Here is a 14,181-nt window from a genome sequence, read left to right as displayed (position 1 = left end):
GTGTAAACATAGTTGCTATCACGATACCGTTTATTGGGCCATCACTTGGGTTTGTTTGTCTAAGCACAAAAAGTCATCGACAGTACAGTAGCAGCAGTCAGTACGAAAAGTTGTCCGTCGTGAAAGGTCGTAAAAGTTGTCAGCATCTGTTCGTTTCCTGTATCAAATCCAATACCGTTTATCTTATCAATTTCTTCGTCTCATATTTCAAATTATATTTGTATATAACTTTCATATATTTTAAATAAAACATATCGGTGTACTTATTCAATTAAAACACTAACTCTTACATACATTTTATTTAGTTGCCAATGCATTGTTTTCCGGCGTTTCCTCTGTGAACTTTTATAACTATATTCATAAAAATATTACTAATTTTGGTTTATAATTTTTTCCATCTTGCTATTGCTGAATATCAAAAAGGAAATAATAAATAATAAAAAGTTAGTTACAATTTTAGTGAATGGTTCTTGCAAATAATAGTATTTTGTGTGTGAAATCGCCGGCAGGAACTAATCATTTGTTTGCCAAAACCAAAGAAGACGGGAAGGAAAAATAGTTGTTCATTAACGATTTCTCTGAAATATCGTTCTTGAAACACGCTACTGCTCACTAATTTGTAAAAATCAAATTTTTTCACTTAATTGTTATATTTTTCTTCATTGTGGTAAATTTCCACATCATCACAGCAGCTGGCTGTCAAACCGAAACCAAAAAAGATACCAGAACATTCAGGGCGCAATCTTCTTTTCTATGATTATTGTACTGCTACTTTGAATTTCTCAATTTTGACAATTCTGATGTAAAAGTAAACGAAACCTCAGAAACTTTAAATGCACTGAAATTCACTAATACCCACTTCCGCAAAAATCACCTTTTTTCGTATTTTCCTTGTTAAAAGTTATTTTAAATCATATATTTTTATGGCCTTATTCATAAAAAATAAAAATTTTAAAAAGCTTTTTCAAATTGCCGTTTACAAACATTTTTTAATTTATAAACCTTTTTTAAGCTACTTTATTTTTTATGAATAAAGCTATTCGAAAGTAGCACAATTAAGACACGTTCCTTATAGAAAAATTTATTATTAAGAAAATTGGCTGTTCTCACATTTTCTTCCAACATCCAATTCGACTTTGTTTACTTTTTGTACAGATATGTCATCGCCGCGAGGACGGCGCAATCTTGTATTCTATCTTTCTTGTCAAATATGCATTATATCTAACTGCCATACTACTATTAATGGTAACCGTGAATATAAAATCGTTTCAATTCGTAATAAAAGTAGTTTACATACTTCTAGTCTAAATATATTTTTGAATATAAACTAGCTTTTTTAATTCTAAAATAAATCAACAATCTCAAGATTTATAAAAAATGTGTCTTCAAAAAATACGTTTCAAGGCATCCATGTTGAAATCATAATTCAAATGCAAATTAGAATAGAAATTTTGATGCAAAAGATTTTCCGCGATACTCATCATACAAATTTTTCAACTGACTTGTCCTTATGTCGCTCTGGAAAGAAGTATATTTTAATTTAAATGTTTTCTTAAAAATAAATGCAAATTTACCTATTTTTTTCACCGGCAGGCGAATATGGTATTCAAAACGGAAACAATGACAACGAATTTTACACACATTGTTGTATTTTAGCGCAAAACGATAAGTTTCACAAATATTTTAAATTATTGCCTGGAACATACACATTTATCGTTATTATTTAATCAATTCAAATGAATAAAAACACATTTTTGTAAAATATATCTCAATTTACATTTTAAAGTTTTTTCTGAAACTTGAATGTAACTCTGTGCGGAGAATGAGAGAATTGAAAATCAGGTGATCTCNAAATGGCGCTTTCCATACTTGTAAGCCTATACAATGATTCTTAAAAATATTTGTAATGAAATATCTATCTAATTTATGAGTTAAATGGAAACTGTGTTATGTTTAAAAATGTATTCCGATTTACTTGAAGTAAATGGTGTAAAATGTTTTATATATGGAGCTAATTTTAATAAGAATATTTATTAATTTCATCTGCATTGTCATTAAGTGTATGTTTTCATGAGTAGTTGGAGTTTTCTTCAATTGTCTCTAGCAGATTACACACGTTAAAACTAAATAATTTCTCAATTTCTACCCTAAATGCCGTCAATTACTGAAGAATACACAAACTCCGATCAAACTATAGCACTGAACGCTTGACAAACAATTATTTAAAACAAATGATTATTAGGGAACGCACTCGGAGTGAATTTTGGAACACATTATTTCATATCAAGATTAAATAATTTATCACTTTCTACCATATTATACGTTTGTATTTTAATGTCGTCGCGGCGCTAACAAAAACAGTTATGTGTTTTTTATAACTTTTCAGGAGAGCAAAAAAACTGATTCCTGGTGCCAATAGGCAATAGGGAAAATTCAGGCTAGGCAATGTTTAGCGACAGAGAGGAAAGAATCGCAATTTTTGGAGATCGCCAAAAATTCGAATAAAATTTTAGCTTTAGCGATAGCGGCTGCAGAGCTATAATTTTGAAGGTGTGAGGATTAGGAATGTGCCGATACAAGCATCATACAGTTCCATAAGTAACCCTACAAGAAATATACTGGTCAAATGATTAGTAAAATGACCTGGAGCCATAACTGAAACTGTCCGTATTTTTCCCATCACATTCTTAAAGGCATCGGTAGATTTCCAATTATTCGAATAATTGAGTTATTTACTTTATGATTAATTAAAATTTTGAATAATCAACTAATCGCACAATCCTACTCTGTGCGCGTAATTTTTAATTTCTTTCCTTACTGGCTAACCAGATTTCATGTAGGCTTTACGTGATTTCCTGCCAACGGCTTTAACCACGNAAGATGCCAATTGTGTACATGTGAAATGCCGAATATAGTTCGTTTCCCAGGAAAGTGTTTGGCGGGCACTGCTCTAAACTGCCCACAATATGTAGATGTGGTTGTTGTATATTAGGTCCATTCTTTTGCAACCGAGCTACAAAAGAACACTCGCTTAAATGACGAAATATACGCAAAGCAACAACACAAACTCGGCTATTTATCTCGGTTGGTTGGTTAAAAAATACGCGACCGGAAGAGTAGTGTTGTTAAGTGAAAAAACTGCTCTATTGTGAATTGTTATTGGGAAATTGGAGAGGGAAATTTTTGTTTACGTATACACATGATTTATATTTTAAATAAGTATATATATTACGCAAATACCTAGCATAATAACTAATTTCTATTGTTTTTTTGTGTCTAAATCCCGTTAAACTAATCACATGTTCCTTGCCAGCTACCAGCAGGGTTGCTTAAGTAGCTAAAAAGAAATTTTACCCGAGTTGAGCGTTCTTTTGTCGCTCGCTTACAAAAAAAAATACAGCTATTATTGCTGATGTAGCTGGTGTAGCTAGTAGGGTTCGAAATTTCAGACGTTGGTATCGATACTTAGTACTCAATCTGGCATCGAGGTCATGGTATCGATACTCTAAAAGTATCAGGGAAAAAGTATCGATACTACTCAGTATCGGACTCATTAAAATACGTTTTTTGGGATACTAAAATTATTTTATTCTTCAATCGTATATCTAGTTATTTCCTGAAATTAACACAATAGAAATTTAAAATATTTGATTTTTATTTCAGTGCAGAACTTACTTTCACGTTAGAAGTAATTTTAACGTTAAATGTACATATATACATACATATATATATATACTTTCACGAATTTCAAATTTTAGTAAGAATTTTTGTAAACTGTTTGGGTATGCATTTTTGTAGACTACTCCATTTTAGTATAATAATGTGCAAGTTTGAATTAAATGTCAACGGTAGTAGGCTACACGTAAAGTTGAATAGGTTACAAAACTGCATACCCAAAAGGTTTCTAAAAATTCTGCATTTTCGTGAACTTTGCGTAAAGTTTTATGGCCTTGTTCATAAAAAATGAGAAAGGTTATAAACTGAAAAATGTATGAAAATGTCATTTTATTAAGCTCTTTAAACCTACTTTATTTTTTATGAATAAGGCCATTAAACTTTTACTTGTTTGGTTTATGTTATGCAACAGACTACAAGCAATTTCAGTTTCTTTTAAATGATTGACAAAATTGAATGATAGTAATCCATATAAGCAAAGAAAATTGGGTTGCCAATGAAAGAAAAAATTTAAAAAGTGTGTTTTTTTTTAAGTTTTCGATACTACGAGTACTTTGCAAAGTATCGAGTAAAATCAACAAATAAGGTATCGAATATTAAACTACTCATTTGTATACCCTCTGTATCGATCCTTACTTAATATCAATAGTATCGTTCGAACCCTAGTAGCTAGCGAAATAGCTTTTGGCTGTGGTACTACATTCCGGTTAGCCAGTTAGTCCATTGAGATGAAATACGTCAGTTAAAGCCGTTCGTAACAGTTCGGTTAAATGTTGGTTAGTCAATAGGTACGTTCGAAATTCCGGCGACTTGTCATCTGTTCCCTCGCACGAGAAAAGTATCCAAAATAGTACGCGAACAGAAAATTTGCAGAAACTTGCAAGTTAGACGAACAGCTGATAGAAATTTTTTTTACATTCAAAAGTATAAAATTAAAAACATAAGAAAACAAATCCCGAAGACTTATCCTGACACAGTTCACTGACTAAACGAATAATTACTTAATTCTTACAAGTATAATTAGTCGCATTTTACTATTTTAACTTCCAAACCATAAAATTCGATTTAGGAATTTGCGTAAATTCCAACCAGCTGTTTTTGCTCAGTTGTTTTCTTGTTGGCAACAATTTTTCCAGCAGAAACTAGCTGCTTTCCTTCAAAATGAAATGTCATTTTGCTCTCTCAATTTCCCTACTTTGCAAGTTTTCTGTGCATATGCGAACACAAAAAGTTGATAGTTTTTATAACTTTCAATAATTATCAGGTACGCGAATGCAACTAATTGTGAACGGTATTTTGACTTTACGAATTTTATTGTAGAGTACAAAGTCTCACAGTGCCTTATCTTCTTGTAGTTCCAAAAACTACAACTCTTCTTCGCTTTTCTTAAAAAGGAGTATTTCGTAGTTCCTCAATGTTACATAAAAAAGGGTTTATGAAGTATGTATTTAAAGTAACAGAATGTAACTTCCCCCTCGTTAAAATCAAGGCTATAAGAGTTAAAAAAGAACAAAAATTAAATAAAAGTATATTCTAATTTACAGTTCTGTCGTTAGTAAGAACTTATATACATACATATGTACAAGTGTATGCATAAGTAACTATTTCTTATAATAAATATAACATACGATGTTTTATTTTCCTGTCTTATATTTTTTTAAACGGTTTTATTTAGCTCACCCCGTTTGTTTTATTCTTGGGTCAAATTTAGTAATTCAAATTTCACCCTCTTCCTGTCAACCGATTAATCTGAAATTTTGTATACACTTTGGATTTTGGTGACAATACAATTATGTTTATTCATAATCATTATAAATTCAAGATGGCCGCCGCTACAAAATGGCGGATAATTTATGTTTTTTTTATTAATCCCATCAATATGGGTATCAAATGAAAGGGCTCAACAAGCAGAATACAATATACTATAAAAAATTGAAATCCAAGATGGCGGCCGCTACAAAATGGCGGATAACGTAGGTTTTATCAATCCCATCAACATGGGTATCAAATGAAAGGTCTCAACAAGTAGAATACAATTTACTATGCAAAATTGAAATCTAAGATGGCCGCCGCTACCAAATGGCTGATAACAATTTTTTATCAATCCCACCAATATGGGTATCAAATAAAAGGGCTTGACAAGAAGAATACAGTGCACTATACAACCTCAATATTTAAGATGGGCGCAGCCACTAAATGGCGTATAATAATAAGATTTAAATTTAGAAATTGAATCTGTAATTTAGGTATCTGATTAATGATATGTTATGAATAAACTAACGGGCAAGAAACCTTGCAATAATGAAGCACTAAATGAATTAAACAGAATGCGAAATAAAAACTAAAAACTAGAAAATAAAAATAGGTAAAAAAACTTTTTAAGTTAAACGGTTTTATGTTAAACATACATTGCAATGTTTAAGATAAATGTACTAAAAACCAAAAAATAATAAAATAGATACAGTCGTGGGAATTATAAACATATGCATAGACTAGACTAAAATAAAACCGTGGGGCACGTCNTTAGGGTTTCATAGTGGTGAGCGAGTAGTACTTTTATCATATGTTTTGTCGATTAAAGACAAACTACGAGCAGTGAAACGATTCCTCGCCAGCCAGCAGTGTGAATGTTGAATGTTGTGTTGAATGGTATGAGTTGTTATAATATTCAATAGATTTACTTATTTTTTCTTTAATGCTTAATACTTTATTTTCGATATTTAACATCCTAATTTTTTCAGTCAAGGTATTATGTAACCTCTCTATATCAGCACTTCCTGTATGATTATTAGATTTTGTTAAGTGTAAAGTTATATTTTCTAATTTTAGATAGTCTTTAATATTAACGCTTTTAAATTCATTATCTGCTATTAAAATTTCGAAATGCCCCTTCTGCGATTTGTACTGCCTCAATTTCTCAATTATTGTTTGATTGTTTCTGTCCTCAAGATAATAGGCTGTAGCAAATTTTGAAAATCGGTCGATAAAAGTTAAAAAGTTAGATTTAGAATTAGTATATACGTCCATGTGTATAATTTTATTTTTATCTTTTGGAGTTTCTGTCAGAACAAATTTGGGCTTTATAGGATTTCGATCATATTTCCCTCGATTACAAATATCACAGTTATTGATATATTTTTGAATTAATGTTCTCAAATTCGGGTAATAAATACATCTCTTTAGTCCTTCGTAGTTTTCGTTAATGCCTGTGTGTCCTGTTTCATTTCTGTGGTACATGTTAATTTGCTTAAAAGTCTCATCTTCAGAACTCATATCTTTAGCATGGTAAGAACATTTATAAAATTTTACACTTGGCTCGTTTTCGTAAATTTCAATTAATTTTTTTTGTAAAATATTATATTTCTGATCATCGAGATCTGTATAGATTCCCACTTTGCCACTTTCAATATGTTTTCGTAAAATATCTTCTAAATGGTTATTAAGATCTTCTAGACTTATATAAATTTTCTTTTTGTTATTACTTATTTCGAATTCGGTCACCTTTGTATTTGTGAATAAAATCTGAACCGGAAACCTGTTGACCACTGTATCTAAAATTCCGATGTGATTATGCAAATCTTCTTCTTGAGAATGCATTGTCATTGCATCGTCGTCTGCGTTGTTGTATAAAGAATTTGAACTAAAGTGACTGCCTAAGTTTATTTCATGTGTATCAGGGTTAATTCGACTCAGAAAATCTGCTACGTTATTATCTCTTCCCCTAATATAATCGATAATCATATTGTAGTCGCTTAATTTAATCAACCACCGGTAAAGCCTTGGATTTGCATCTTTTCCTTGCGTTTTTGTATACAACCACTTAAGCGGTTGATGATCGGATGTAATATTAAACTTAACGCCGTACAAGTATGGACGGAAGTACCCAACGGCCCATACAATGGCCAAAAGCTCTTTTTCTGTGACAGAATAGTTACGCTCATGGTCGCTCAGAGTTCGGCTGGCAAAGCAAACAGGATGTTTATCCTGTTGCAATACTGCCCCGATTGCAAAGGAGCTGGCATCAGTTGCTAACTCAAAACGCTTGCTAAAGTCTGGGTACTTAAGTACTGGAACTTCTGTAATTGTTCGTTTTAGCTTTTCAAAAGAATTGATAAAATTCGGATCATTTATATCCATTTTAGCGTCTTTCTTTAAAAACTTTACCATTGGGTAAGCTACGTTTGCGAAATCCCTAATGAATTTTCTATAATAACCGCATATACTTAAGAACGATTTAAATTGCTTAATGGTTTTTGGTATCTTTAGATCCAATATATGTCTAATTTTGTCCGGATTTGGTTTGACGCCTTTAGGTGTCAAAACGTGACCTAAATATAACGTTTCTTTCGAAAAAAACTTGCATTTGTTGATTTGTATTTTTAATTGAGCTTCTCTTAACTTAGACATAATTTTTTTTATACTTGTAATATGCTCGTCGAAACTTGTTGAAAATATTAGTATATCGTCTAAATAAACTACACATAATTTGTTAATAAAATCTTTTAAAACACTATTAATTAATCTTTGGAACGTTGCAGGAGCATTTTTTAAGCCAAAAGGCATCCTAACGTACTCGTAATGACCATATGGAGTGGAAAAGGCAGTTTTCAACCGGTCTTCTTGTTTCACAAGAATTTGGTGAAACCCTTTTGCCAAGTCCAAAGTCGGAAAGTACTGTGCTCGTCCAAGTTTGTCTAGTAAGTTATCAATATTCGGTATTGGGAATTTATCGTCTGTTGTAATTTCATTCAATTTTCGGTAATCAACAACAATCCTCCCCTTTTTTTCTCCAGCTAGGTCTGCCTTTTTGTGTTCGACCCACAGAGGACTGTTGTAAGGAGAATTACTTTCTTGTATTATGCCTTGCTCTAGCATATCTGCTATTTGTGTATTTACTTCATTTTCATGGATTTGAGGATATCTATAAATTTTAGTGTAAATTGCTTTATCGGTTATTGTTTTAATTTCATGTTGTATAATGTTCGTATTGGTTAACTGTTGACCTTCAGTGTAAATTAAATCCTTAAATTCATTTAATATTATATTTAACGCACTATTTTCTTCCAAATTCAAGTTATTATAAAGGTGATCAGTAGTTATTTTATCTAAGTTAATAATTTCAAGTTGATTAATTTCGTCTAAACTATATGGAAATTCTTTTAAAAATTCGATTGTACAATTATTTATGGTAATGTTTTCCTTTTCCATGTCTATGATCGCATTCAATGGTTTTAAAATATTTTGTCCGAGAATAGCGTCGAAATTTTTTCCTTCAAAACTAGTCAATTTCTAAGAAATTGTTGCATTTCTTTTAAATTCTTCTGGCAAATCAGTTATTATTTCATAATTTATTTCAGTTTTACTATTAAGTGATTTGAATTTCAAGGGAGTTTTAAGTGGAATTCTTTTATAATGGGATAAGACATTTTCATTTAAAAGTGAAGTCGATGAGACAGTATCTACCAAACACACAATTTTATCATCTCTTATATTTAACTCTATCAACGGAAGTGTTCCCTTGAGGCCGTTATATAAAAATTAGACACCTCGTTTCTTTTAGATTCATCTACTTGTACATGATCAGTATCCATTAACTCTTCTTCATTTCTTCTGGAATTTGTGCTATTATTACGTCTGTATTCATTAAAGTTTTGAGACCTAAATTGGTTAGATTGTCGTGAATTATTATAATTGTTTTGTCCTGACCAGCTACCGCTATTTCTATTTGCATATTTTTGAAAATTTTGGTTAGTAGAATTTGTATATTGTTGTTGTCCTCTAAAATTTTGTTTATATATGTCATTTTGCAAATCTTGTTCATTAGTATTGTATTTGTTATTAAAATTTGTATGTGACTGTTTATTTTGTTTCATATAATTAGAATTATTATCTGAATAAAAATTACTACCAAATCTTTTATTATCGCGAATCAAACCCTCACTTTCCAATAAATAATAACCATCTCTTAAACTAGTAATATTTCTGTTAATTATAACAGCAGCTAAGTTTGCATCTACGTTATTTAGAAATGTACGTAGAATAATTTTTTCTGTGTTTGAAGGGCTAAACTCTAATGGCGCATTTACATGGTATGAAGCCATATGAACTGTTGATACGCTAAAATAGAGGGACTACATGTTCTAATGAGGAATTCAATGATAACGAGTGGGATGCATATAATAAATTTTTTCATATGAAAAGTTATGGGGAGATACTGTAAACATACTGTTGTGATACTGTTAAGCATATGAAATTATAGCAAGTTGAATTTTCATACATCTTCCCATAAAAAGTTTAACAGATGCAGAGATACCAAGGGGGGTTTTTCCCATTTTGATGCCTTTTTAATATAAAAACCCACCGAAAAGGAGGAAAGCGGCAACTCCGCCATTCACATACATGTCAAAAGTATGAATTTTAAAAATTAAAAACAATAAACAAACAAATTCAAAACAAAGAAATTCTTTGTACTAGAACTTTTTAAATTGAAGCCACTCACGTATAGTGGACAATAAAAATACGAAGAACATGATAACAAACTTAAAAACAAGACATTACAGAACATTTTAATGAGCTTTATATCACGTTTAAGTAAAAATAAGCCTATATTTTCCAAGCTGGCAAAGAAATGAAAATTTGTATTTTTTGTTGTTTACACAAAGACTTGCCAAATATACATATAAGTCAAAATTATAGAAGGCATGTATACTTCTCCCTTTCATTTTTTCATACAGTTTATGCTTCTTTCTGGCTTTTACAAAAATGCAGGGATACCGCACTTATTTCGGTACAATATGATCGTAATGTATTTTCAATTCGAAATCAAACAAAAACATCCCACGAAAATGTTTGCGATTTTAGAACCATTAGTGAATATTTGCAAACTACTGCAAACAATGGAGTGTCATATCTTAATAGGTTCAGAGAATTAACGAAACAAAGAAACATTTTACGGTCTTTTATTTCCTTCACACCGCATTGCTATTTTTTCTAACTTTTCCTTTAGTTTAGCGCTGAAACCTATTAAGTTATATCTTTTAATTTATACATGTGAACTGTTTTCAATGAGCATTTTTTCATTTGCTCCAGAAATTTGGGTACATTTTCTTATAGTACCTCTCATTCTTTTTTATATTACATATATACACTCCGAAGTTCGGGATAGTATTTTGAATATACCAGCAATATATGTAAAAGTAGTGGCGGCTGCTGTAGAGCATTACGCAGAGCCTGAGTTCAAGCCCAGTTATTCTAATAGTGGTTGCCCCTCTGTTGGTAATAGTAAACCTCCGAGTGTATTCTGTCATGGAAACAACTTCTCATTAAAATACAATTGCCGTTCGGAGTCGGCGTAAAACTGTCCTTTACTTTGTGTGTCAAAAACACGCACGCCGCATATCGGAGGAGAAGCTAGGCCAAACACTAACATATTGTTCAAGCCATATACATATTAGTCGTTTAAAGTACAAAACCGCGTATCGTGGTTCTGCAAAACCTCGGAACTGAAATTTGTGCCAAAAAAGATATTTGGTCATCGGAAGCTCCTGACATCAAGCCCTTAGCCATTTATAATAAAATATCGACTTAGACATAAGGAGAGAAGATTATTAAGTTTAAAAGAGAGAACCGTTTTTAAAATTTAGGCAACCTCCCATACGAGGTTTTGCATTTCCTTGATGCGCGGTTTTGTGCTTTAAACGAAGATATGTAGAAGTATTGCATACATATTTTGGTGCCCATTCAAGTATAAAATCCACTGAGAAACGGAAGAAAACGGCATCCCTATGATTTCAACTTATGCCAAACGTTTCGTAAACAAGCAATTCTGAACAAAAAGCTGTTTTTCCACAAAGATGTTTAAATGGAAGCATTACAAATATGGAAAAATAGCAATCCACAAGGCTTTATTGGCAGTAGGTCCTTTTTAAAGCACATTTAACAAAAAAATAAGCTTCTAGTTTCGAAGCTAGCACAAAATAAAATTCTTTTATTTGTTGTTTACAAAAAAAATATTGTCTAGTATACAAGTCAAAATTGTTAAATATATATCGCTTTCATTCATTTCTTCATAGAGTTGGTGCTTCTTTTATAGGAAAATTCATACGGCTTATGAACAGATTCATACCATGTAAATGCACCATAATGGTTTGCTAACATCATATTCATATTTTTCGTTTAACTTAGATAACATATTTAACAATTCTGTAAAATAGTCGGTTATGTTTTTGTTTCGAGCTGCAAGCGCCTCTTGGTAAAGTTGATGATACGTCTCTTTTATGCCAAAATTTCGTATGAGAATTTCTTTGATTGCAGTCCAATTTGCATCTAAAGGTAATGTTCTTATGGTATGTAAAGCTTTACCTTGTATTTTGTTGATAATGTGGAGAATATATTCGCATGCCATTGGATTTGTGTATAGCATTGCTAAAATAGCATCCACTTCTCTTAAAAACGAAGAGAGGGCATATACAAGAATGCTAGAATACAAGATTGCGCCAATCGAGCTGAGAGCAACTGGCCGTGACGCCAAAAAATACCAGAATGAGAGAGCAAAGACGAATTCAATAAGAAAAAGAAGAAGAATCGAACAGCTGGGGCGAAATTGAAAGGTTTGTTGACAAAGTGCATAATAAATCGCGGATTTACGGAATTATTTAATTTTAAATGGTAAATTGGTTGTTTAAAAGTAAAGAATGTGTACTTCTTAAATGCAATGCAAATCGCTGAAAGTGTTAAAACACTGCAATCATTATAATGATTTGCATTTTTTCAGTAATTGAACTTGAAATTGTTGCCAGCAACTGACCCGCTAGCTACCCACTGGCATTTGTTCAACTACTCAAAAATGCACTTTGTAAACAAACCTTTTGGGTGTTGGCCACATCAAGCGGCTCATCTGGATGAAATGAAAAAGCTGTTAGATGTAATGCAGCAACGTGCTCCCGATGTTGAACATCAATTCAAAGAAAAGTCAAATTAGTTGGAAATGGCGCAGCTTATCATACGCCAGTTGTCGGATAAGGCCAATGTAAACCAAGGCCGCAATCGGATAGAGACCTCGACGCAGACGCAATTTATGTACGAGCAACAGATTAGAGACTTACAAGTAAGTTAGAAGTAGAAGTGCATTTGAAGACGTTTACATTATTATGTTTACGCATTTCTTACAGGCTATGGTGCAACAATTGACGTATGAAAGGAATTTATGATGGTCACAAATATCTTGGCAAAAACATAGCAAGTGCATATGCCAAGTTGGAAAAATTGACAATGCGTGAGTATAAAATGAATAGGTGTTCTTAATTATAAATATTACTTTACCTCTTCTTTTGCAGTGGCTAAAAAGAAGAGTCTTTTTGATGATCGACCGCAATAGATTCAAGAATTGACTTACATCATGGTGTATGCGTTACAATCTAAATTAGCCAGCATGGGCACCGACTTCAAACAGATACTAGAAGTGCGTATAAAAAATCTCAAACAACAAAAAGCGCGTCGGGATCAATTCGGGCAGTCACCAATTGCTGCTAGCACTGTTCGCTCGAGTACAGCGAAACAGGGCTCCTTGCTGTTAAGCGAAGAGAATACGGCCGTAAGCATTGACATGGCCGCAAGTGATACAACACCATTGCTGGGTGCAGTCGGAGGTAGTGGAATACAGACGCAGCAGCAGATTGCATTATATGATGACTCCGATAGTTACGTGCAACAGCGGGCTGAGACTATGCAGAACATTGAATCGACTATTGTCGAGTTAGGCGGTATATTTCAACAATCAGCACATATGGTTAAGGAGCAAGAGGAGACTGTGGAGCGTATCGATACAAACATACAAGATGCCGAATTGAACATAGAAGCGGCGCATGGTGAAATATTGAAGTACTTCCAAACTGATGATAAAAATCTTCGCAGTACTGATATTCTTTTTCATATTCTTCGTAGTTTTCCTTATATAATAACGAATATGTTTGTGACACGGCAAGATTTTAACAAGTCAGATGCGCGGTCTTAAAGTTGTGGGTTTTTAAATACATAAATATATAATATCCTATTCATATACATACATATAAAAAACACTAATGTAATAATGAAATTAAGTCTTATATGCCACGTGAAACACGATAGCTTTTAGAAGCAGTCACGTAGGGTTAGACACTAATTCTGCCAATAATAAAATTACTTCACTTAGTTTCCCTTTTTTTCAAAATTTTCTATAAAAAGTTGAGATGATCCTGTGTAATAAAACGAGAACCGATTTATGTAATCATAAATATATAAAGAAAAGTTTAAAACTAAATAAAATAGAAATTGTTATTGGCAATAAGCACATGTGCTTGTTTATTAATAATTCAAATATTATGTTCAAACAAATTTAAGTGAAAGGTATGCAATTTCAGGAAAAAAGCAATTGCTTTTTTTTATGCATACGGCTTAACATTTCCGGTAGGAAGCAGAAGGTCAGTATGTATAAATAAAAAGCTTTATCAGGGGAACGTGTTATATTTT

The 14,181-nt window shown here is 32.1% G+C and overlaps 1 protein-coding gene across 1 annotated transcript; it reads left to right on the top strand.

Moving 5' to 3' along the window:
* The first annotated feature begins 12,902 nt into the window (after positions 1-12,902).
* LOC108364940 (syntaxin-5-like) lies at positions 12,903-13,687 on the top strand. Its single transcript, XM_017618825.1, has 2 exons — positions 12,903-12,949; positions 13,011-13,687. The coding sequence occupies exon 2, from the start codon at positions 13,073-13,075 to the stop codon at positions 13,685-13,687; it is 615 nt and encodes a 204-aa protein (XP_017474314.1). The 5' UTR covers positions 12,903-12,949; positions 13,011-13,072.
* The last annotated feature ends 494 nt before the right edge of the window (positions 13,688-14,181 follow it).

This window comes from Rhagoletis zephyria, unplaced genomic scaffold (assembly GCF_001687245.7).
Source record: "Rhagoletis zephyria isolate East Lansing unplaced genomic scaffold, Rhagoletis_zephyria_1.1 Rzeph_scaffold_01719, whole genome shotgun sequence".
Taxonomy (NCBI): domain Eukaryota; kingdom Metazoa; phylum Arthropoda; class Insecta; order Diptera; family Tephritidae; genus Rhagoletis; species Rhagoletis zephyria.
This window is presented reverse-complemented; position numbering and strand designations above follow the sequence as displayed.